This window comes from Neltuma alba, unplaced genomic scaffold, assembly GCF_004799145.2.
Source record: "Neltuma alba isolate B1F8T4 unplaced genomic scaffold, ASM479914v2 tig00003967_pilon, whole genome shotgun sequence".
Taxonomy (NCBI): Eukaryota; Viridiplantae; Streptophyta; class Magnoliopsida; order Fabales; family Fabaceae; genus Neltuma; species Neltuma alba.
Window position 1 is genome coordinate 48,419 of NW_021633499.1, and position 27,295 is coordinate 75,713.

The 27,295-nt window shown below is 35.9% G+C and overlaps 1 protein-coding gene across 1 annotated transcript; it reads left to right on the forward strand.

Annotated features, from left to right (window-relative positions):
• Positions 1–2,565, forward strand: LOC114743169 (uncharacterized). The gene is made up of 4 exons (XM_028931363.1): positions 1–93; positions 625–995; positions 1,084–1,552; positions 1,645–2,565. The coding sequence occupies exons 1-4, from the start codon at positions 1–3 to the stop codon at positions 2,563–2,565; spliced, it is 1,854 nt and encodes a 617-aa protein (XP_028787196.1).
• Positions 2,566–27,295: the final 24,730 nt, after the last annotated feature.

Genomic DNA, 27,295 nt, shown 5'->3' on the forward strand with positions numbered 1-27,295 from the left:
ATGAAGAACAAAGGCATGACACGTAACAAGAGGGAGAGATCAGAAGCTGAAAACGGAGGTGGAGCAGAGTCGAACGCTGAGAAGACGGAAAAGGTAAGGAAAATTTCTCCTAAAATGCTGTTATCTACTCCTCCAACTTTCACCATTCTACAAATCTGATTTTATTACGGTGGAATTGCTTTGTGGGCAACCTGGTTTGTAGTGAGAGAGGGGTTGAATGTGGGTATTACGTAAGAAAGTGGAGCTTAATGATGGGTTTGGGTTTTCAAGTCGGTTTACTGGTACATGGTCTAATGGGGATGGGTTTATGAGTGTAGATGGTTTAAATGAAGGATCTGACCAGGATGAGAGAGTGATACATCGGAAATGGAAAAATGGTGGGAACTGATAACGTGGGCATGAAGTTTGAGGGCTAACAGTAAGCATGAGGTGGTCAGTGTTGTTAAATTCATTATTGGAATTGTGAAATCCCATATTTAAGTTGTCAATGTAGCAAGTGTGCGCGCACGTATTTTGGGTGTTGCATTTTTTGTGAAATCGCAAGAAAAGTTTCGAAATCCTGATAAATGAAATTGATTATTGGGGAACTAAAATATTGATTTATGCTTCTCTGGTGCAGGTTAGGTAGCTTTGATGACATCTAACATTAGGTCAACATCTTCAAAGCGTCTTGCTTGTTACTTTCATGTGGGTGGGAAGTTTGCAGAAAATGGTGATGGTGAAGTTAAGTACTATGGTGGAACTGTCAGGGTAAGAGTGATCAAGGAGGGTATAAGGCTTGAAGATTTGAGGGTTATGATAGGAGAATGGTTTGGTGTAGGTAGTAATGGTTGCGACATTAAATACACATTGGGCTTGAATGATAGGATATTAATAGATCTTATTGATGATGATGAAGTTGACAACCTATTTGAGTATAATGATAGTAATGCACATGTTTACGTAGCAGCTAAAGGTAATGAGAATACGGAGGAAGAAGTGGCTGATCGAAACAGGTAAGTCACAAGTTTCGGATTATGGAAGTTGTTACTTGCGATAATGTTGTTGTTAATATCATAACAAATGTTGTAATTATACATGCAGCATGTCAAAATTGTCAGGACTGTCACAGCAAAATGATGAGCCAATGATTGAGGATGCTGTCGAATGTGTGAATTACATAGCAGCTGAAAATGTTCTTAGCCTGCCATATGCAGTAGAGAGTGCACCAACTCCTTTGCCAGGAATGAATTCCTTGAAATGGAAGACAGTATTGTTAGGATTGAGGCAGACTTTTCCAGATGCGGATGATTTCAAGAAGAAACTACACAAATTCAGCATTGCAAACAAATTTGAGTATAAATATGTGAAGAATTCTAATGCCCATATGTATGTCAAATGCAATGTTGAAGGTTGTCCATGGAGGATCAGTGCAAGAGCAGCTGCAAAGAGTACTCCAGCATTTTTACGTGTAACGACATTCAAAAATGAGCATGTTCATAATGCCCAAGACAATCTTCATGTGACACATGGTGGATCAGCTAGCTTGACATCATCAATTATAATTGAAGAGGTTAGGGATCATATAGACATGCGTCCAAATGATATAAAAAAGAGGTTGGAAAGAGATTATGGTGTGAAGTTGACATACAAGCAAGCATACAGGCCAAGGAAAAAGCGTTGGAGGACATACATGGCAGACCTGATCATTCTTACATGCTTATTCCATGGATATGTGACCGGTTAAAGGAAACCGATGACAAAACAGTGGCAAAATGGGTGGCTGCAAGGAACAACAGATTTGAGCGTGTATTCATAGCCTATGGGTGTTGTATAGAGGGTTTTATTGCTGGTGCTAGACATGTACTGTATATTGATGGAAGTCATTTAAGTGGACCGTATAAGGGGACACTACTTTCAGCGTCGGCTTATGATGCGGACAACGAATTATTACCTTTTGCCATTGCGATTGTGAAGGGAGAGACGCTTGAGGATTGGACATGGTTCTTACATATGATCAAGGAGATAGTTGGGTCAATGCAATTAACAATCATTTCAGACCGACACAATGCAATTATAGGTGCTGTGCAAGCAATATTCGGAGGTGAGCGACATGCGTACTGTTACAGACATGTTAAGGAGAATTTTAGTACACAAATGATCAAGTTAAATAGAGGAAGAAGGAAGACAAGTGGCAACACAAGGGAGGATGGACTGCATTTCCTAGATGCCATTGCATATGCAAGGCTTGACACAGAGTTTGATCAAGCAATGGATAACATGAGACACTTCAATTCCCAATTATTTGAATGGCTTGTCAATCATGGTGATATTCACAAGTGGGCCTTAAGCAAGTTCCCTTTTAAACGATGGGACAACATAACAACAAACCTTACAGAGTCATTCAATGCGTGGATACTAAAGGAGAGAAGATATAATGTTGCCCAACTTATACATGAGCATCGTGAAAAAGTAGCCAAGAAGATGTATGCAGCAAGCATGGCAATGAGCAAATGGAAGAATGGTGTAGGCCCAAATACAAATGCAACATTGATGAAAATGTGGCGAGATTTGCACAGATGTTAAGTGTTCCTTACGGAAGGGGTAGGGTGTGTGTCCATATAGCAAAAGGAGCCATTAATGTTGATCTTGGAAAAGGTGAATGTAGCTGTGCAGCTTGGCAAATGTCAGGCATCCCATGCCCACATGCATGTGCAGCTATCAAGGCCTTGAATTGCAATGTGTATGATTTTGTTGAAGAATGCTACAAGATTACGTCCCAACAAAAGATTTATGGTAGGACGATGACTCTAGTGGTGACAATCGACATGCCAAATCCTAATAACTTCGGCTGCAAGATATAGCAAGTTAAGTGTTTTTGGCACCACCTTTGACTAGTCGACCACCTGGAAGGCCTAGGATAAATAGGCAAGAGTCACAGTTTCAAAACAAGAAGGTCTACCATTGTAGTGCATGCCAGCAAGTTGGCCACACAAGAAGAACATGCAAGAATCTAAACCCAACTTAAGGTTTCATGTCAATACCAACAGGGGTAATTTTTTTGTTATAGGAAAGGAATGACTCTTGAACCCTTTTTAATTTTTTTGGGAGAAGGGTTGATAGGTAGGCTATCTTTTTGTTAATATGTTAACTAGGTAGGAGATGTTCTGTAATTTGAATGACAAGAAAACATTAGGCGGTGGGTTAATCCTAATGTTAACTTGTCATTTGGATATCAGTTATGTAGCTTCTGTCATGGGTGTACTGGTTTTTACTAAATATTATCACGTCAGTGGTCAATTCCTTTACAGATATAGTAAAGTCTGAATGTTAATGTAAAAATCGTATGATGGGTAGGCTATCCTTTTTGTAAATGATATTCACTGGGTAGGATATGTTTTGTAATGTGAATGACGAGGAAACATTAGGTTGGTGGGTTAATCTTATGTTAACTTGTCATTTGAATATAAGTTATGTACCTTCTGTGATGGGCCTACTGGTTTTTGGTAAATATTGTCATTTCAGTGGTAAATTCCATTACACATGTAGTAAAGTCTGAATATTAATGTAGACATCCTATGATGCTCTTTTGGTGTAGTTCTATGCTATTTTGGCAACACAGATGACCTTTTGTTTAATGCCCTCAAGGGAGATGGTGGAAGTTGCCAATGGGTATGACTGGAGTGGTTAATGTCATCAACGATGTTGTTATTCACATTACCAATGTTGTTATTATCATTTCCAGGCTAGTGAAACTCCCTGAAAATATGTTACTTGACTTTGAAATAAAGGAAGTGGAAGTGGAAAAAGCAGAGTAGTAAATATCATCACTAAAGTTGCATTTAATATTTCCAATGTTGTCATTATCATTACGGGGGTAGTAAAATTTCCTGAACAATTTGATGCGTGGGTTTGACTTAAAGGAACCGGAAATGGGAAAAGCAGACTGGTAAATGTCATTATTGAAGTTGCAATTAACATTTCCAATGTTGTCATTATCATTACGGGGGTAGTACAATTTCCTGAAGAATTTGATGCGTGGGTCTCAGTTAAGGGAACCGGAAATGGGAAAAGCAGACTGGTAAATGTCGTTACTGAAGTTGCAATTAACATTACCCATGTTGTCATTATCATTACGGGGGTAGTAAAATTTCCTGAACAATTTGATGCGTGGGTTTGAGTTGGGGGAACCGGAAATGGGAAAAGCAGACTGGTAAATGTCATTATTGAAGTTGCAATTAACATTTTCAATGTTGTCATTATCATTACGGGGGTAGTACAATTTCCTGAAGAATTTGATGCGTGGGTCTCAGTTGGGGGAACCGGAAATGGGAAAAAGCAGATTGGTAAATGTCGTTACTGAAGTTGCAATTAACATTACCCATGTTGTCAGTATCATTACGGGGGTAGTAAAATTTATTGAACAATTTGATGCGTGGGTTTGAGTTGGGGGAACCGGAAATGGAAAAGCAGACTGGTAAATGTCATTATTGAAGTTGCAATTAACATTACCCATGTTGTCAGTATCATTACGGGGGTAGTAAAATTTCCTGAACAATTTGATGCGTGGGTTTGAGTTGGGGGAACCGGAAATGAGACAATTTCCTGAACATGGGGATGCAAATGGGGAAACCATAGTGGTAAATGTCATTACTATAGTTGCAATTTCCCAATTATTTTCACAAATTTATGTTGGGGACGAAAATGAAGTTGCAAAAAGTAATAGCGAGGTGGTAACAATCATTAAAAAAGTTGCAATGTTCAAAAGAATGTTGTCATTATCATTACTGGGTTAGCGAAAATGGATTCAAAAAACATGATTTGGGCTTGAAAGACTTCAGATGCAAATGGCAACAGCGATTGGGTAACTATCATTATAGAGGTTGCAATTCTCAATCCGAAAGTTGTTAATCCTATTACTTGTGTAGTGAACCTGGGTCCAAGTGGATGTAATTTGGGGCACAAATAATCAACTTGTGATTATCATCACGGAAGTCACATGGCATGTTGTAAATACTATAACTTTTTTACTCAAATTATCCCAAAAAGGATTGCAATTAGGCCAACAACTGGCAGCCACTTAGTACCTCCAACCATAAGTCAAATATTAAGACTTCAAACTAACACTCCTTTTACAAATACTATATGCCTAATCTACAAAATGTCTCCTCTATCACAGATGGCGTCTTTTGGTCAGTGTGGTGGCTTGGGTTGATGAAAGCAAGCTTAATGCTTCATCACGTCTTGAATTAAGCTCATGATTCACTAGCCACCACATGAGGTTTCGTCGGAATTCAGCCACTTGTTCATCCGTATAGTGAAGTATCTCACCGGGCTTCCATTTACTCAACCATATTAATACATGAACGCCACAGTCTCACCTGCACATCAAAACATCCCAACGATGTAAAAGAATGAAAAATAACACATGGGCTGCTTTGAGACGTAATAATATCAACAACATAAAACCACTCACAGATTGTTTTGTTGCGGAGCAGGAGCCCAAATGATATCATCATTTTTCTTCCCAGTGGCATTAGGCTTAACTATCTCAATAATGTCATAAAATCTATTCCTGTGCACAATATCATTACGCAATTGTAAATAAAAGGTAATGAAATGTCAATCATAGAAGATGAGTTGTATTATCCTTACACATTCAGTGACCACGGTCGTCAATGTCATCAATAATTACACCCTTCTTCTTGCTCTTATTCTTACCCTCTAAATTGGCTTCATTGAGTCCAGCACATAGAAATTCATTGTGCTAGGCTCAAGCACAACACAGAACCAGTGAGCGCCAACAAGTATGGGTCAAAGATCAAATCACATTCTCTTATGTTGTAGCCTACATTTTCAGGTAAAAATTGTTCTTCCGTTTTGTAGCATCCCACAGCTTTGGGTTAGCTCCCATTATTGCCTAAAACATGAACATTTTAGTCATTTATCAATATCAATCGACAAAAAAACTAACATCTCAGCAAGCTTACCATAAAATCAGCATAAAAAAATGTGCTGCTTCACCTGCCCTTTTTTCCATATCAGCCATTAGAGTCTTGCACACAGTTGATCATGGGGGTCTTCATCGCCAAATGCATCATCATCTCCCTTATCATCATCTAGGACGTCAATAGGGTCCTCATCATCTGTGGTCACATTATTTTCCTCTATCCTTATCTAGCTCATCTTCCATTGCACTTATAAGCCTCCTAGTGCTTAATTCGATCTGAGCCATCAATCGTCCGTGCAACTTCTGTAACTCCTGCAGCAAACAATTTAAAATGAGTAAACACTTTTTTCATGAGATTATTTGCTAATGAGAATGAAAATTAGTAACGAAAGCACATACCGGGTGTAAATGACCCACACTTATGCATTTTCCTTCATCCTTCCCACTTCTATCCATACTTCCCTTGCCCTTATACAGTAAACCCCTCTTGCTTTCCCTATCCTTCTTTTCCAGCTTCCTTATCCTCTCATCAGTCCAGAATTGAATGGCATTTAGGGACCATCTCTCAATAGTTTTGGATAGTGGGAAGTGCTCAGCAAAATATAACTACAACAGTAAATCATTAACTTGCCAATTCCACAAATAAAGAACACAATAACTTAGAAGCATAAGTCAGAAATACATACCAACAGGAGGTAGATGCATCCTCCCACATTGCAGCTTCCTTCATCTTCGTCTTTCTTTGCTTTTGTGTACACTTTCACATAATCTCCCATCTCTTTCCACAAGTGCTTCACAATGTACGTGGCCCAATCAAATTGGTGAAATCCCTTCATGGTACAGCACATGACTTTTATTAGCTTGTCACTCACAGTTGTTTGTGAAGTAGGAGTTAAAAAACTCCCAAGTGTGTACAGCATAAACAGGAACTCAAACTCATCTTTCTTCTACCCAGATTTAATGTCATTGAGTATCTTCGTATAAGGGACTTTACCAAATTCCTCCTTCAACTTCTGGTATGTCTCATCATCATCACATACGTCCATTTTTACCTTCTCCCCTGTGTGGGGTACACCCAACAAGTTTGCAACATCATTTGCTTCTATTTCCTTTATTATCCCTCTTATTAGAAATTGATGGTAGGCGGATCATATGCTTGGAGAACACATACTATGAGGTCACGAGGGAGTCTCTCACATCCAATGTCAAGTAAATTGCCAAAGCCTAAATTTTGTACCCTCACTTTCAAATCTTCATCATCTTTTATGAAGTCCACTAATGACTTAAATTGCCGAACCGAGCAACGAGTGCTAAAAGCCACTTTTTTCTTCCTCTTCTTCTTCATCCCTTCCTTTCTTGATTGCTTCACCCTATCACTGTATTTCTTCTGCTCCTCTGGTGTCAACTGCTTCCATGCCTTTGATGCCTTTTTTGCTTGTTCAGACATATTCTTAAACTTCTCCCCACCCTTAAGAAATTCTCGTCTAAACAACATGTAGCGATTCTTAACTTCTTCACTTGGCCCTCCTTCTACAACAAGCATAAATAACTAAATCTGGTCAATTGAACAGCTCAACTTTCTTTGCATTTCAAAAAAGTTGTCATTACCATTTCCAGTGTAGTCATTCACATTATAGGTGTTGTTATTTAGCCACAAAATGAACCTCGACTATTTACTACTCAGATAACTAAATTTGCTGATCACGTAATGAATGTTATTGCTTCTTTCTCACTTCACAGAACAGAGCAGAAAATAGAGACTAATGACATAATACACTTTAACAACAAACTAAAAACAATCTAATCTTACCAAACCTATATAACTCAACCACTTAATTCCTATTACAACTGCATATTACCGTTTGTCGCAGTCACAGTTACTTCGCCAACCTCCTCCATGACAGCAATGCGATTGATGCTTCTCAGCACTTCAGCGACCTCTATCTCTTCAATCCTCAAACCAGCAGATTAATCTCTACCTCTTCAATCCTCAGACCAACAGATTAAAAAATAAATGAATATGCATCAAAAGTGATTCTTTCTCGATGAAATGTTACAAAATTTGCATCTTCAAGTAACTTATATTATGGAAATTACTACTACACAATGCCACAAATGACCAAGTAAATAATAGCAATACATAAGAAGGCCACAAAGGTTATTCTCACTTGGTACATACTGAAATGAATATGCATGTTCATCCCCAGGTAAATTGCACCGCTAAATGACTGAGGTTATGCCCATTAGGTAGTTATATCTTCAAAACAGAGTTCTACCCACGAAAAGTCACCCCTTTCAATTTATTTTACAATGTTAAATTTGCATAACCAATATGGGGATACAGTTGAACTCATTTTAGTCCCATACACAATGCTAAAAATGCGTAATGTCCATTACACGAACAGACCAAACAAGGGGGCGGAAACAGGAAGCATCCACTGGCTCATGTGCGACAGTGGTCTCAATTTATGGGCATCTAAAAAGTAGCGTAGCAATCATAAACACACACGTATATTATGCCTTCCAACATTACAGCAACACAGTAATCAGACAACAACAATCAGAGAGATATCTCGTCAAACATGGACCGAGTTATATGAATCAGAGCAAGCAAGCAACTTTTGTAATTCTGTCACACACAGAAGCACCGACTTTTAATCTAATCTACCTTTACATTCCATTTTAAGCCTTTACCATTGCTTCCCCCTTTACAACCAACATTCATCGTTTTTCCCAAATTAAAACACTCCAATCAGACAAGCACAAGACAGAGACATTTGGGTGGCTTACCGGGGTCGGAACGAATATCGACTTCTTCCTCAACCGGTGACGACCTTACAGGTGCTCTCCCTCGAAATCTCTCTCTCTAGCCACCCCCTCTCCCTTCTGAAGATTGAAGCTTCTCACTGGTTTATTGCTTCTCACTGCGACCCACGGAAAAGACGAAGAAGTCGGACGCTATTCACATTCCTCGTTCACAGTTCTTCAACCATGGCAATGTGAGACTTGCGACAACCATATGCAGTTTCGCTGAGTGCAATGTGAGAGTTCGGAGAACCCTATGGTCTATGCAGTTTTGCCGAGTGGAGAACCGCCAACCAAACTCCAGTTCCGTTGCACAATATCCCGCCCTCTGATTCCCGAAAAAATTGAGGGCATTTCAGTCTTTTTGGCGAATTATCCAAATTCCAGATTGATACCCCATGCTCATTTTGTCATTTTAGTAACTTACATGCCCATTTTGTCATTTCAAAATTCAACAGTCATTTTCTTGTCATTTTCCCTTTATTTTTCTCTCCTCCTTTTTATTATTTCCATGGCTTCTTGTAACATCCTGAGTTTTATCGGGTCTTAATAGCCTCTTTTGGGTTGATTTTGAGGATAGATTAGCAATTTAATCTTGATCTGGGTGTTTGGGTTGAATTTGAGGTATGTTGGAGGAATAGGTGAACGTACCCCTCTCAGGGTATGTTCGCCGCGGCGCACCGGGAGTTTTAGAGGGGAGTGTCTTCTCGGGAAGGTTTGGCCGCGGTGAAGTCTAGGGGACGCCGCGGCGAAGTTGTTCAGGTGAGCGAGGCTTCCCTTTCGGGAAGGTTTCGCCGCAGCGAAGGTAGGGGTATGCCGCGGCGAATGTTTTCTGGGCGAGCGAGAGTTTCCTCTTGGGAAGCTTTCGCCGCGGCGAAGTCAGGTTTTCAGGCGAGTAATCCCTCTCGGGATTAGTTCGCCGCAGTGAAAGGTCCCGAATCTATATAGTTGCGGGAGGGTTCAGCGTGCGAAAATAAGAAAAATCTGAAGGAGGAGAGAGGAGCTCTGCTAGGGTTTCGAACTTTTGGCTTGGAGGAGGCATTTCTAAGGATCCATTAACTCAAGTAAGTGATTTTAACCTCTAATCTATCTTCTTGATTGGAATTTATAAGGATTTATGGTGAAACCCTAGGATTTTCTAGGTTGTGTTAGAACTGAGGTTTTTGACCGATTGTTTTGAGCTTAATTGATTACATCGGGTTAGTTTAAGTATTTAATCGGTGTAGTTTCCTTGGATTTAAAGAATCTTGAATTTTTAGAGCTAGGGTTATGGAAATGGGAGGTTTGTGATTGAGGATGATAATGTAGAGGTTGATTTTGAGTTTTGTGAATTGGGTTATGTTAAGGAGGGTTAAATTGGATGTTTAATCGGTTTAGAATTGTTGTTGGAACCTTAATTGCTCAAATGGGATGTTTGGGTGTGGAATTCCATAGTGGGTCCTTGAGGTTGTGAATCTTAATTGATGTTTGGAAAGGAATTAAGGTGTTAATGGATTGGTATGACTTTGGAATGTTGCCTTGATGGATATACCCTTTGAGTTGGGCAGAGTTTTGATGGGAGATAGGAATTTTGTGTCCCCAAGTGTTGTTTTGGCCACATTATTAGTTTGAAAGCTAATATATGATGGTTGTGTGTTTGTGTGCTTGTGTAGACCAGTTGTGAGTCTTGGTGGTGCACGGGGCCACACCGTTGGTTTGTTGTTCCTTGCTCAGGCGAGAGGTAACCACTTTCCAATCCTTAGTACTTGCTTCTGTGGTATTGTGAGTAGATTTGTGTTTTGTACTCCAAATAGTAATTGTGTTCGAACTATATGTTGTATATAAGAAGGGAAAACCGTCTTGTGGGATTTTGATTTATGATGAATGAATTTTGGAATTGTGAAAGATATGCCACTGAATGAGATTAATTGTGAAATGATTGTTACTCTTTGCTTATGATTTGAGCATGATGCATTAATTGGGAATTGGTGAGAGTTTTGTCTGTTACTACCACGTGGTAAGGCCTCCATTAATGCATGATGGTTGGCTTAGTACATCCCCCATAGTGAGGGATAGGCCTTTTATGGCTCCTTACGTCCCCCAAAGTGAGGGATAGGCCGGCTTCGGCTCCTTAAAATCCCCCAAAGTGAGGGATTTGGTTGATGGAATTGCATCATTGCACTTGCATGAATTATTGTGGCTATCATTATATTATTTGTGAACTGCCCCACTCGACACCTCACGAGCACCTATTTAGTAGTACCTAGTATTGGAAAGGTTGGTTACTGGGACTTTGTCTCACCCCGTGGTTTACAATGTTTTCAGGTGAAGGTTCCGGGCGTGGGCTATCGGGAAGAGACGCAGAGGCTTGAGCTTGGTTAGCTTTAGGCCTCTAGCATTTGTATATGTATGACTAGTATATATTGCCACAGTTAGGACTACTTTTTGATATATTTGATTACCCGGCCTTGTTGTAAACTGGAGAGAATGTATCTCCTTATTTTGGTTGGCCGGAGGCCATTGCGAGTGTTTGATGAACTCTGGATTATATGGTTGAAAACTATTTAGATGGGCTGATTTTGATGTATGTGTTACCCGGGCCGGAGGCTCGGAGGCCCAATAGATGTAAATGAATGAATTTTCAGTTGCATGCAACGGTTTAAATGTGAATTCAAAATTATGCAAATTTCTTCCTACTATGGTAGTTCATTTAACAGATTTTCCTTTCCTACCATAGTAGTGATTTTTGATGAGTTATAATGTTTTGAGGAAAGGGGTTTTACACTTCTCACATTTTTCAAAATCTGAAACCATGTCACATCTCTTTTTTAAAAGTCGTCAGGTAGTCAGGCACTTCATTTTTTTAATTATTCTCTTTCCTTTTTTTTGTTTGCCTCCTTCTTCTTCGTTTATTTCCTTTTCTCTTTCTTCTTCGTTTCAGATTCTCTTCTTCTATCCTCCAATTTTATACCTCCACAGTCCACCCCTCCTTTTCATTCAAGAGGCACTCGCAGAATCAGAGAAAAGTGAATAAAAGATGAACTTGCAGAGTCTAAGGAAGACAGCGGTCTTTTTTTTTTTTTTGTGCCTCTTCTTCTTGGGTTCATATGTGTTGGTTTCTTCTTCATCTGTTTTCTTTCAGATCGCCGGGCTAACTCGGTTAAACTTGTGGGTTGCTCGGTTCATGTCTGGTTCACACCGAGTTAGGCTGACTCACACCGGTTTGATATTCTCCCGGTTGAGTGGATGAATCGGACCTTACAAAGAGCCGGTTTCGCTGATTTCCAGTCTGAACCATCCAGTTCGGTCCTGTTTTGCAAACACTAGTATTTATAACAACATATAAGATATATTAAGATATATTGAATCAATATATTAAAACTTCACTTTCTTTAAAACAACTCTTAACTTTTATAAAAGCGATAGTTTTAAAAATATTTAATTTTAAAATATGCTGGTTATTGTTATGAATAAAAAAGAAACAGAGAAGAATCATACAGAGGAAGAGATGATTAATGAGAGAGAGTATTTTTTATTCTATTTAAAAGTACTCAATATATTATACATGATTTCTATTTATAGGTACAGCTTTACACTTTCGATAGAATCAACAGATCATATAATAATATGAGATAATTCTGGGATATAGAGATAATGGGAGATATTAGATATTATAGGAGATAATGGGAGATATATAGACATCCACAAAGATATTATTATATTCATAATACTCCCTATTGGATGTCCAATATATATGAATGTGTCTCGTTCAAAAACTTCAACTAAGAAAAACCCTGTGGGACAAAAACCTAGTGAAAGCAAAAGAATACATCATTCATTGATACACTATTCAATACTGTCTCATTAAAAACCTTGTCAGGAAAACCCAGTGGGACAAAATCATAGACAAGAAAAAAAGAGTACAGCGTGTATCAACTCCCCCTTTTGGCAATATCAGTTAACATCTTCGAGCCTGCAAAGTCTAACATAATGAACAACCCTTCCAAATATTATAATGAGATAAAAAACGTCAAATATGAATTTCATGATCTTTTAAAAATCATGAGACGAAGAGTTCTTTTTTGGTTTACCTACACATGGATCATACTATGATTTCTTGATATGAGGATCAAACAAGAATACTTTATCTATATAGCCATTAAGATTAGTCTTGGGTACCTTCAAATAAAATAATATTACCTCCATGACATCTTTAAAGTAACAAAGAATATTTTTAATTCTATTCGAACATCTTCATGTTGATAAAGAACTATATCATGCTAATCAGCAAATGATATATCAGGTTCTGTATAGCTAGATATATAAATGCTTTAGTGATACTAAGTTATGGTACTTCTGGACCAAGTGTTTATTCATTACCTTCTAGAGGTCTAAATTGATTTTTATTTCATATCTAAAGATCTTACAACTACCAAAACACATAATAGATGTTACTTATCCACATAATGGATATGACTTCTTCATATGTATTCTTTCTAAAGCTTTCATTTCAAATTTTTTCTTTAAATAATTCATAGCTTTTGAAAACTCATCAGGAGTTTTGATGCTATCATCATAAATAGTATTAATAACAAACTTATTTTGAATCTTTTCACAAATAAACAAGTTGGAATATGTCTACGTCATTCCTCCAGTCGATATTAACGACATATGCCTCATGTAAAGATTTAATTGAATAATGTTCTTGAGAATATAATTGTATGATTCTTGAAACTCAAATCCTTCAAGGATTTTCATACATTATGATCCAGATTTATTCATGTATTGGATCATTTGAATTTATACAAGGATTTGAATCTTTCTAGGATTCACATATAATTTCACTATAAAATGAGTCATACGTTATGGTTATATATTTCTAAAACGCACATGAAAAAAAAAACTTCATTTATTATAGATTGCTAGATTGATAAGACATGTAGTTTAATCCACTATAAGGCTTTATTTCTCTTTATATTGTGTAAATGCCTATTTACATAATACTAGCATTACACTTCAAGTGCATAAGCTAGGGATATGTAAATCCCTGTTATATTGCGTCTTTTCTTTTCTATTGGCCAACCATTTTTCTTGATCACATGATATCATCAATAAAATTATTGTCAACAATTTTATTCCTTTATCGGTCCTATTTTCTTTTATGACATGATCTATCGAGATCTCTTTATTGCTTTCAGACACTTAAATCTCTTCAGGGATCAAATAGTTATGTCTTAACCTCTTTTGCAATTCATGCCTCCTTAGTATGATCATCATGATCATTTGCTTCTTTTTTCCTTTCTTTTGGAACCGATCATAGTCTCATGCTTTTAGCATGTCTTCAAGAATAGGAGCATTTTTAGCTGGAATATAAGAATTAAGAATTCTCATTTTGATCAATAATTACATCTGGTAGATATTAGTAATGTTATACGAATGCAATACTTTATGAACTTCTAGTTCATACTACTATATCTGAGGATCTACATTTGATAGTGAAAATGCATTCTATGTGTTTTTTTTTCAACTACACATTTTCTCCCCCTCATATTGGAAACATGTAATGTAGGTCTCCTAAATCTATAAATCTCCTTTAGAAACATTATTTTGTTTCATTTAGATACAAATAAGAATAAGGAGATTCTTATCTAACAGTGATCTCAACTTACTTTTAATATCCATCTATATGCATTATTGCGGTAGAATCGATATAGCACATTCTAAGATGAAAAATGTCTGACTCTTAACCAAAAGCCAATTATAATGGGAGAATTTACAATACATTGTTGGCTTGATACGTTTATGTGTAAAAATATATAAAATCAATCATCCCAATACTTAAATGGGAATTCTGTTCTCATAAACTCTGATCTAACTACTTGTGGAGGCTTTTACTAAGCATATAATCATCAGCAACAAGAGAAACACTCACTAGCAATTTCAACGAGAATCATATTGATTTCATAATCAAGAACTTATGTACTCCATGTAATTATCTAAACATATTTGCAAACTTCAGGTTGCAAGTTGATCATTAACACCTGTAACCATTTTATAGATGCATCTTTCATTTATAGAGTATTACTTTAATCCACATGGTGTCTAAATGGGCGAATATATAAAGTTGATACATTATAAATCTGCACAGATCTGATTTTGAGCATAACTAGTGATGTTCTCTTATTTAATTCTTTTGAGAACAAACAACACATAAAAATTCTTGAATCATATATCATTTTTAAAGAATCTTCTAGTTCTTTAATAAATGAAATGCACATTTTTCATGATATTTTGGATCATTATGATCCGGGATGATTAGACCGGTCATGCCAAACTATAAATGCATAAACTTCTGGTTTATTGTAAAATTATTATCAATTATTGGTAAACTTTTTATTACCATGTCATATTATTCATTTTTCACCTTAATATTTCACAAGAAATATGTTATCAATCATGGATTTTATCTTCAGGATAATAAATCATGATATAGCTTTTCTAAAGTCTTATTCTTCATCTTTTACTCAATGGTAGAAACTTGTACACTCTGAAAGGTCGAGTGCCACTGACTCTTCTGGAGCCTTTTTCAAAAGAAATATGAGATGTAAGGAATAATATTAATATTAATAATAACAAATTCCATCCAACATAATTCACACTTGTATTTCAATAATCTCCCCCTCAAGTGTGAGTCATATAAATATATTTTTCTTATTTCTGTATTTCAAATAGAATGAATTGCATATCGTAAGCTAATAACATATTTTTAATTTGGAAATCCAAATGCTTCCTGATTCATATATGATAAAGGATTTCAATCGAATTGAGTTATCATCTTAAGACTTTTTGATAAACAAATACTCTAATCTATATAGTTGTTCAGGAACTAACATATATTTTTTTTTCACTATATGATATACTTTACTTCTTGTTATGCTTTTTCAAAGTATGAAGTGTGTTTTTTTTTTTCAAAACATAAAATTCTCTGGAAATTTTGTTATTCAAAAACTTCACTTTTTGTATATATTATGTAATGTTTCAAAACTTATTCATAAATTTATAAATGCAACAAAAATTTGAAAAGATCTATAAGAACTAAAATCAAACTATATAGTTACGAAGATTTAAATCATAGGCCTTCAGAGCTATTCATAAGTCATTAGTCTTCAAGACTCTATATAGTAAATATATATTTTAAAAATCATTTGTATCCCTTGATATTTGAACCATAAGCCTTCGGGGCTTTTAAAAATATCATAAGTTATTATTTTCATGTCATTCAATAACATGAGTGTAATGGCTGTCGGCCATTTAGTAATTGGAAATTATAATATTAATAAATATCAAATTGAATGTCAAGAATATATGAGAATAAGATAAGAATAAAACTTGAATTTCAAATTAATTAAATATAACGTGAAACAAAGAGAAAAGATAAATTCTTTTACCAATACATCTTTCACTATATAGTCATTAGTTTTTTGAGTTATATTATTTATAATTCTAATTGTCATAATTTTTCTTTTATAAACAAACCATATAATGATCCTTCTCATAATCAAAATTATATAGCTTCAGGCCATTTAATAAAGAAAATAAAGATACATGGCATCTAGCTATTTAATTTCAAAATAAAAAAAATTAAAGATATATGGTTTCTGACTATAAAATAAAAATTTGATGTTATATAGCTTCTAGCCAATAAAATAACAAAAAAAATTAAATGTTTATGACTTCTGACCATAAGATAGAACATCAAAATTATATCGATGCGAGCCATTTAAAAAGATATAGAAAAATTATATATATATATGGCTTTTGGCATAAAATAGAAAATACAAATTATATGGCTTCTAGTCTTTTAGTAAGATAAAAAAATTCAAATATATATGGCTTCTGATAATAAGATAGAAAATCAAAGTTACATGACAACTAACCATTTAATAAGATTAAAAAAAATTAAATATATATGACTTCTGGTCATAAAATAGAAAATTCAAATTATATGGCTTTTAACCATTTAATAAGATAACAATAATCAAATATATATGGCTTCTAGCCATGAGATGGAAAACTCAAAGTTGTATAGCTTCTGACTATAATATTGAAAATCAAAATCATATGGCTTTTAGCCATTTCATTGGAAAAGAATGGAAAATCAGAGTTATATGGCTTCTGGCCATTTAATCTCAATGAGATGAAAACTTAGAATTATATGGCTTTTGGCTATTTAACTTTAGATGGTAACTTTTTAAGAATACTGCTAGTATCCATTGAAACTTTGAGTTCTATCAAAATAGTGATGTCAGGTCAATAAGAAATAGAGGGGAAAAAAATCTCCAATCATGGCCATGGAACCCGATCTTTAGAACAACGGTAGATAATCCTTTTAATTCCATATAATGGCTTAGATTATCCTAGATTAATTAAATAGGAATACAGATACTCTGAAACACCATACATATGATGCTCAAGATATTTTTATTTGAACAGAGTAAAGGATATTTAGAAAAATAATAGAGATGATGCTCTAAAATTATGTTGGGGTAGCAAGGTATATCATACGCACCTTGGTTAGAGCTTCATGCTAATAACGTGTTATGAATAAAGAAGAAATAGAGAAGAATCATACAAAGGAAGATGTTGTCAATAAGAAAGAGTATTTCTTATTCCATTCAAAAGTGCTCAATACATTATACATGGCCTCTATTTATAGGCACAGCTTTACACGTTCGATAGAATATACAGATTACATAATAACATGAGATAATTGTGGGATATAGAAATAATAGAAGATATTAGAGATTATAGGAGATAATAGGAGATATATGGACATCCATAAAAATATTATTGTATTCATAACAGTTATAATAAAAATGATAATTATTATTTTTTGCATTATATATATCACATTATCTAGTTAAATTTTTTGTAAGATAAAAAATAGATAGTTGTAAAAGTTGAATATTTGTATGAATAATAAATTGTTTCAAATAAAAGTGGTTGTAAATGACATTAATAAAGTTGTGAAACTCAATAAAAAAGTTGTTAATGCCATTAATAGTATAGTAAATGATTTTTAGTAGGACCTTTTACTTTGATATTTTTTCAAGTGTTGAAATTATTAAAAAAACAATTGATGTAAATAGCGTTAATGAAGTGATTAAACTTGGCAAAAGTGTTGTCAATCCTACTAATAATTTAGTAAATAATTTTTAATGAGGCCTTTACTTTGATTCTTTGAAAGTAGTATTGAAATTTTAAAAAAATTATTGTAAATAGCATTACCAAAGTAGTTAAACCCAATAAAAATGTTGTCAATGTCGTTAATAGTGTAGTAAATGATTTCTTGTAATACGCCATTTATTTTCCTTGCTATTTCCCTAATAGATTTATGCGATATATCATAATGAGTAAGCCCCTAATTCAAAAATGTATTAAATAATAACAATCTTAATAGAGTGTAGAGATAGAAAAGAGATACAAACAGGGAAAAAATCTGTTTCCTTGAGCCGTGTGAAATACAGTATCATACATATATAGATAAAAGAAAATGAGGACGTGCTGAAACATAGGAAAAGCTGAAGCAAACTCTATACAGTAGCCCTGATCTATTGTTACAGTGTTGGGCTTAAATGTAAGATGAATTGGATTAGGCTTTTGCTCTAACAGCCTCCCTCAAGCCGAACGGGAGTGATTCAACAGTAAGGCTTGGTCTAAGCAATTGAAATCGAGAGCCATCTAATGCTTTTGTAAAAATATCTGCTAATTGATCTTTTGAAAAAAGAAATGTAATCTTTAATGCTTTGGCTGCAATACGCTCCCGAACAAAATGATAGTCAAGCTCAATATGCTTTGTTCTAGAGTGCATGACAGGATTAGCAGCCAAATAAGTTGCTCCTATGTTGTCACAATATAAAGTAGGTGCATTGTACAATGGGATTCTCAATTCCTTAAGTAGTGTCTATAGCCAAATTAGATCGCAAGTAGCAAGAGCAAGAGATTTGTATTCTACTTCTGTGGATGACCGAGCAACAGATTGTTGCTTCTTGGAACTCCAAGACACAATATTTGAGCCAAATAAAATACAAAAACCACCAGTTGAGTGCCTATCATTTGGACATCCAGCCCAATCAGCATCAGCAAAGGCAAAAAGGGAAGCAGAGGGGGATTTTCTAAGATGAATACCAAAATCAAGGGTATGGTGAAGATATTGCGATATTTATTTCACTGCTTTCCAATGTGTGTCTCTTTGGATTGTGTAAAAATTGACAAACTTTATTAATAGCAAAAAAGAGGTCTGGTCTAGTGAAAGACAGGTACTGAAGACTCCCAACAGTGCTTTTATACAAAGAGACCTCATGAAAAGAGGAACCATCAGCAGTAATGAGCTTAGTAAATGCAGCCATAACGCTTCTAACAGGTTTTCAGTGCAATATATTGGTTTTACTCAAGAGGTTAAGAATATATTTTTGTTGAGAAAGAAACAAGCCATCACGAGTGCATTGAGCTTTTATGCCAAGAAAGTAGTGTAACAGACCCAAATCTTTGACTGGAAAATGATGGCTCAAGGTAGCAATTAAGTCATGGACAATATAAATATGAGACCCAATAATCAGAATATCATCAACATACACCAGAATGTATAAAACAAAAGAGCCAGAGATATGAGAAAAGAGAGATGTATCTGATTTAGAGGCAACAAACCCAATTTGAGTGAGGCAGGAGCTCAATCTAGAAAACCAAGCCCATGGGGCCTACTTGAGGCCATAAATTGATTTGTGCAATTTGCAAACATGATTGGGAAAGTTGGGATTTCTGAATCCTGGTAGCTGGCACATGTAAACCTCTTCATCGAACATACCATGGAGAAAAGCATTTTGAATGCCAATTTGGGGGAAAAACTAGCCCTTTGAGACTACCGGAGAAGAAGAAGAAGTCGTATAGTGACTGGCTTAATGACTAGAGAGAAGGTATCATGGTAGTCAATTCCTGGTGACTAGTGAAACCCCTTTGCTACAAGCCTTGCCTTATACTTATCAGGGAAGCCATAAGAATTAAACTTCTTATAGAAGACCCACATACATCCAACAATGTTCTTGTGTGGTGGAGGAGGAATAAGAGACCATGTTTGGGTGGAGTGAAGAGCTTCAAGCTCTCTTTCCATGGCAGAACACCATTCTAGAGATCGAAGTGCAGAGGCAATAGTGGTGGGTGTATCAGAATAGGTGTAGCAAGCATTGAGAGTTGGGTTGACATATGTGTGGTTAGATTTGGGAGGGGGCCAAGGAATGGTGCCATCAGTGTACTATTTGGGACGGAGAGAGTGAGTTTGGGCACGAGTAACCATGCGAGTAGGGTAAGAGAGAGATGATGGAGAAGAAGGGGGGAGAGGGATGATGGAGAGGACGTCAGAAGTGAGGAAGGGGAATGAGTAGTGTTAGAGGTAGGAGAAAAAGGGCTAAGGGGCTTGGGAAGGGGGAGAGGGGAAAGTAGATCACTAGTAGGCTGAGATATTGGGCTTGGAGAAGAAAAGGATAATGGACCATAAGCATTGTGATTGGTATTATGATTAGTTGGGAAATTGGTGGCGGTAGAGATGGTTAGGTTGGGCCTAGAAATAATTGGATTGGGCAATAGTGAAATATGAGAAGAGAAAGAAGGTGGGGTCCAAAGGGGCACAGAATGGGTTGCTGGAAAAGGTGTTTTCATCAAACATTACATCCCTTGAGATGTATGTCTGATGTGTTTTGGGATTAAAACAAAGGTAGCCATGATAATCATTTGCATATCCAACAAAGACACAAAGAGTTGACCTTGGCTGGAGCTTGTTCTTGGCATATGGTCTAAGATTAGGCCAGCATGCACATCCAAAAACTTTGAGAAATTTATAATATCGATTATGATAGAAGAGAAGTTGATAGGGAGATTTGTAGTGAAAAGAAGTAGAAGGCAATCGATTGGTTAAATATACTACAGTAGCAAAAGCATGAGCCCAAAAACGCTGAGGTAAAGAAGCATGAGTAAGGAGAGCTAAGCCCGATTCAACAATGTGACGGTGCTTACATTCAACAGAGCCATTTTGAGCATGAGAATATGGGCAAGTTAATCTATGATATATTCCTTGTGATTTAAGAACATGACTTAAGGCTTGATATTCACCACCACCATCAGATTGAAGAAATTTAATTTTAGTATTAAAAAGATTTTCAACATGTTTTTAAAAGGAAAGAAAGGCTTAAGTGACATCAGACTTAGTGCATAAAGGATAAAACCATGTATATCTTGTGAAATCATCAACAAAAGATATATAATATCTGTAACCTAAACAAGACAAAACAAGCGCAGGGCCCCAAACATCACTAAATATAAGAAAAAGAGGGTGAGGGGACTGATAGGATAAAGAAGGGTGAGGCAATACATGGCTTTTGGATTGCCTACAGGCAAAACAAGAATTTGAAAATCAAGATATACAATACATGTATATCTTGTGAAATCATCAACAAAAGATATATAATATCTGTAACCTAAACAAGACAAAACAAGCGCAGGGCCCCAAACATCACTAAATATAAGAAAAAGAGGGTGAGGGGACTGATAGGATAAAGAAGGGTGAGGCAATACATGGCTTTTGGATTGCCTACAGGCAAAACAAGAATTTGAAAATGAAGAAAAACCTTGGAAGAGAATATTTGGATAAAACATGTTGGACTATTCTTGAAGCTGGATTTCCAAGTCGTGCATGCCAATGATCAGCAGAGGTTTTGATACCAAAATACGCCTGCGGTAGAGACTAAGGATAAAGCAGATGGTCAGTTTTACCTTTGAGCAAGGTTTTCTTTGTGAACAGATCCTTCAAAAGAAAGTAAGAGGAGTAAAACTCAAAATATACATAATTATCAAGGCAAAATTTTGAGACAGAAATTAAATTTTTAGAGATGGTAGGAATGTGCAACAGATCAGAGAGAAGAAAAATGTTATAATTACTGTTGGATGTAGAAGGTGGTGGTAGAAGTCCTGCTCTAGTGTTGGCTTTGGCTGCAGAATATCCATCACTTAGATTCACATGATCATTGCCTCGATATGGTTCTGCTCCTAAGTTGAGATTTGATAGATTTGAGGTCATATGGTGAGTGGCTCCTGTATTAAAATGCTAGCTACTATCAGGAACATTGTAAATAGATGCATTGTGAGCTTCAACTAGAGACTATGGTGGTGGCACTTGATAAGAGTGATCAAAACGATAAGGACAGGTAAAAACATTGTGGCCATGACGAGTGCATAGTGGGCATTTGTCTTCTTGAGTGGTAGGAGGAGCGAATCTGCCTCGGCCTCTCCCAAAACGACTACGGCCATGAGATGGTATGAATTGGCCACTTCGTCCTCTTCTGCAAAAGGGCCCACAGAAGAACTAAGGAGCATAGAATGAAGATGAATGTCTTGATACTGAGTTGGTAGAGATATCATTTGCAAGGGAGTAGAGGGAAGCAAGACGAGCTTCATGAATGAGAAGATAGCTCAAGACTTCTTCAGGAGTGAGTTCATGCGTCTTAGTCGTTATATAAGCCACAATGGATTCAAAATCTGATCCAAGCCCATTGAGCAAATAGATGATAAAATCCAAATCGTCAACTGGTCTTCCAGCTATAGCAAGAGCTTTAGAGATCATAATGGCATGCTTGTAGTAGTCTGAGATAGATTCAGATCCCTTCTTCAAAGTAGTGAGTTGATTATGAAGATGAAGAAAACGAGCCTGGGATTTTTGAGTGAATAGTCGGTCAAGAGCTTGCCACATAGATCTAGCCGTTTTTTTCTTAATAACTTGACCGATTAAATGCTCAGATAAAAAGGATATTAAAACAGAGAGAATGTATTGATCCTTTTGAAACCAAGAGAGGTACGCGGGATTTGGAGCATTGTTTTCAAGAGTTATAGGTGGTGGAGGAGTAGAACCATCAAGATGAGAAAACAGCTGCTATCCATGAAGGTAACGGATCATTTGAGCTTTCCAAATAGTATATTTTTCATTAGTGAGCTTGATAGATATGAAATGGGATGGGGAAGATGAAACAGAAGAAATATGAGAAGCCATTATGGAAATGAGATTGTTTGGCGAAGAAGAAGAATTGGTTTCAAAAGAAGAGGAAGAAGAAGAAGAAATGGTTGACAAAGTTGAGGATGCCATTGTCACGAAGCTTACAGTTAGGTTTTCCTTCAAGGCTCTGACACCATAATAGAGTGTAGAGATAGAAAAAAGATACAAACAGTGAAAAAATATGTTCCCTTAAGCCGTGTGAATTACAATATCGTACATATATAGATAAAAGAAAATGATGACGTGCTGGAACATAGGAAAAGTTGAAGCAAACTCTATACAGTAGCCCTAATCTAACAAATAATGTTGGGCTTAAATGTAAGATGAATTGGATTGGGCTTTTGCTCTAACAAATCTAACTTGTAGTTTTTGGTATTCAAATTACTGGTAAGGTCATGGGAGAGTTTGGATTTTGACAATGCAAGCCTGCTAGTTTGATGGAAATGTAGCAAGTGTTGAAACATTTTTGACTAATATGTAAATGGAGACCACTCTTGCTTCTATGAATTTGGGAACCTCAATAGTTAGCTTAGCTTGTAGAAGCTTTTTCTTCCTTTCTTTCTTTTTTCTTGGCCATTGTTCAATGCATATATTAGCCTTGTATTTTACCTTATATATTCTAATTGATATACCAAATGTAAGCAGTGTTATTTGATCTGACCAGTACAGGAAAAATTATGGCTGCATGTGTGTGTCATTTACCAGGAGAAAAAAAGTTCATATTCAATTTGATGACAAGTTTAAATGTTTTCATTACTGGGATATACTGCCTCCAGTCTTTAATATAAGAACTCATTTAACTTTTATTTTGGTTCTAAATATAAGATCCTAATTCACTTTATCTCTCATATTTATTCATTTTTTTCAAAAAAAAAATCCTTCTAATAATAGTAGTTTTAGCCAATACAATTGATTAGCAAGGATGTTTTAAAAAAGATAACACATATTTATTACAAATAACTAACCTAACTAGTTTTTTTTTAATCTACTTAAATTAGTCAACTAGCTAATATATTAAGGACCCAAGGGAGTACATATGTTTTTGCAAATTGTTGAGTCATACTTTAGTTTACATAGGTTGCCCTATACATTGAATTCCTCCTCTAACTCTCCAAATTTCTGATTTACATTATGTTTCATGGTTGTTACGTACGCTCATCTCATTCATTGGTTAAGGCACCAAACGATGAGTGTGATTCAATAATCATCACTAGCTAGAGGATCTGGGAGGCTATATCCTGAGATCACTCAAATATATTTATGGTGTGTTTGAAAAAAGTTAGTTCTCTACTCCAAGAATACAAAATTGTTAAACAAATAAATTCTAAGTGATACATGCATACATTAATTACACAATATTTAATTATTATCTTGAGATGGTTCTTATTCAAATTATGAAACATCCTTACAATACAACACAAGTAGAGTAGGGGAATGCATTAAGTATTAAGACGATGCATCACATATCACATAGTAATACAAGGATTTTGATTGAGATCTCCAATATAACTTATATCAAGCTATGGAATGGAACTAGAAATATGTGATTTTGGCATGGCAAGCTCCTTACATACTTGCTCCATGGTTGGGTGGGACGTGGATTTTCATTTAAACAAGTAGAAGCTATTCTTGCAATTAACATCACCTTTTTAGCCAGTGCGCCTCGAGGATAAGGTAGCCTTTGGTCTAACACTTGCTTCAAATCCATATTGTGAGCAACATATTGTTGGCACTACACCAGAAGATGTTGATGAGAAACATGACATTATGAGATCTCTTGAATGCTTTCCCATAATTATTTCCAGAGCCAACACTCTAAAGCCATAAACGTCACATTTCTCGGTCACTTCTATTGTGTAAGCAAGTTTTATAATAAAACCAAAAAGATTATCATGAAAAAACATTGTAAATGATAAATTTTTTAATTGTTAAATAATGAAAACATGAAATATAACGCCATGCAACTCAAAAGTAATGAAAATCAAATAATATAAAAGATCCTTAACCTAGAACAGCATAGCCAGAGGTAGCAGCAAATGAGGTCCAATTGTTAGAATCTGGATACAAAAGTTTGGTTGTCCCGAAGTCAGAGATGTGAGCCTCATAACCTGAGTCTAAAATAACATTTTTGCTTGACGTGTCACGATGAACTATCGGAGGTGAGCATCCATGATGAAGATAGTATCAAGCATTAGCCACGCCTTCAACAACTTTGATTCTTTTACTCCAATTCAATACGATTGCTTGTGTCTCTTCACTTAGTATCTTGTTCAAGCTGCCTCCTTCCAATAATTCATAAACCAAAAAGGAGACCTTTGAATGCCAGCAAAACCCATATAGCTTGATGATATTATGATGCCTAGTTTCTGTTAAGGCTCTAATCTTACTCATAAAAGCTTTCTGGTGACACATATCCCTGTTTGGTACTGAATGAAGCTTCTTCACTGCAACAACTTGACTTGTGGATAATTCTGCTTTGTATACACTTCAAGATACTCCTTCCCCAATGAGATATTTTTCATCAAAATCCTTTGTGGCTTCAATAATGTTTTTATATACTAATTTCCCATCATAACTCCGTATAGCAAACAAATTTTGAGTTTGCACTTCTGTTTCTTGACCTTTTGTTTTCCTTGCTTTGTGATGGCAAATAACATGTGAAATCCTAATGAAAAATGTTGCTAGCATCACAGGACCCAAACTAAAAGATACAACATAGATCAACAGTTTCCTGCTCTTGGAATGACTTGAGTCAAAATTTGTTGTTGGGCAAATTGGTAGGCCAGATAGATTACCACATAAGCCTTTGTTGCCTACTAATATCTCCATTGTAGTTATTCAAAAGGCTGAAATATTTGGAAGGGGACCTTCTAATTGATTGTATGACATGTCAATCACAACCAAGCTATTCATATCAACAAAAAGTGAAGGAATAGTTCCAGAGAAATTGTTATGTGAGAGATTCAACATTTCCAATAGCTGTAGCCCTTTAAGCATTGTTGGAATTCCCCCAGTAATTGAATTTCCACTAAGATCAAGAGACTGAAGTTGTTGCAATTGGCCAAAACTAAAGGGAATGCTAAAGAACTTGTTTTCACTTATGTTCAATTCCCATAATTTGGTCAACCCTCCTAGTTATTTTGGAATTTAGCCACTTAAATGATTGTTAGCAAGACTCAACTGTTCAAGGTTAGTCAACAATCCTATGTCAATAGGAATGTTTCTTAAAAGTTGATTGTTGCTCAACATAAGTTCAAGACTCTGTAACTTGGTTGCCTCACTTAGTTCTAATGGTATTCCCCCAGATAGGTTATTATTTGAGATCTTGAGAGTTGCAAGGTTACGGTACTACCCCCATGTAGGTGACAAGTGGCCATAAAATGCATTGTTACTCAAATCAATGTAGTTCAAGTGTGGACATACATCGAAAGCATCTGTGACATTTCCTGTCAATTGATTACTGTCAAACCTAACTCTAATAAGGTTAGAGCAGTTCTTCAAACTTCTAGGAATCAAACCAGTGAAATGATTCCTGTGTGCAATGATGTTAGCAAGTCATCCTCCTATGCAGATTTCTTTAGGGAAATGACCTTTGAAACTATTTTCTCCAATTTGCAAGGATCCTAATTTCCTCAAGTTATTCATTTCTGATTGAAGGTTACCACTAAGTTTGTTTCCACACAAATTTAGATAGTGAGCTCTATCAAATTTCCAATGCTAGGAGGAACAAATCCTAAAAGATTGTTTCGTCCCAATGATAGGATGGAGAGCCTTGTCAAGTTTCCAATGCTAGAAGGAATATATCCAGAAAGGTTATTTTGATAAACATAGAATGTACTTAGATTAGCCAAGTTCCAAATAGAGGATGGGATTGAACCTGATATATTGTTCTCAAACGAAAGCAATGTCTCCATAAGGTAGAGTTTCCTACTTCCCCTAGGATGGATCCTGAGATTTGATTGGAATAAAGGTGAAGATGTTGTAAATTGGTCATATTTCCTATGGTGGCAGGGATGTTACTGAAGAGATGGTTGCTTGACAAGTCAAGTTCAACTACTTCCTTTAATATTCCAATTTCATTGGGAATGGAACCAATAAGTTGATTACCTCCCAGTACTAAGAATTGGAGATTAGGGAAAGATGAGAAATTGAGACTATCAAGCGTACCTCTTAATCTAAGATTTGGAAAAGATATGCTGGAAATTGAGTTGAGCTCATTGCATGAGATTCCAACCCATTTGCAAGGATGACTGTTATTATCCTTCCATGATGATAACACAGTTTGGTTGTGGTTGTCAAGGCTGGCTTTCTGCTTTAGCAAAGCACTTGCTTCATTTTGATGAAGTCGTGAAAGAGGAAACAGGAGATGGTGGGAACAATGTTAAATAGCCAGCTAGCAGCATACACCAAAGTGTTAGTTTCTTAGAAAATTGAGGCTTTTTCAAGAGGAATCCCATGGCTGTGAAGGAAATTTCAAACAAAATGAG

Bases quoted from the DNA above. Each gene is read 5' to 3' on its own strand.
- LOC114743169 (XM_028931363.1), top strand. From the start codon at position 1: ATGAAGAACAAAGGCATGACACGTAACAAGAGGGAGAGATCAGAAGCT. The intron at 996-1,083 runs GTAAGTCACAAG...TTATACATGCAG, and splicing joins GAAGTGGCTGATCGAAACAG to CATGTCAAAATTGTCAGGAC. The intron at 1,553-1,644 runs GTTAGGGATCAT...GCAAGCATACAG, and splicing joins CATCAATTATAATTGAAGAG to GCCAAGGAAAAAGCGTTGGA.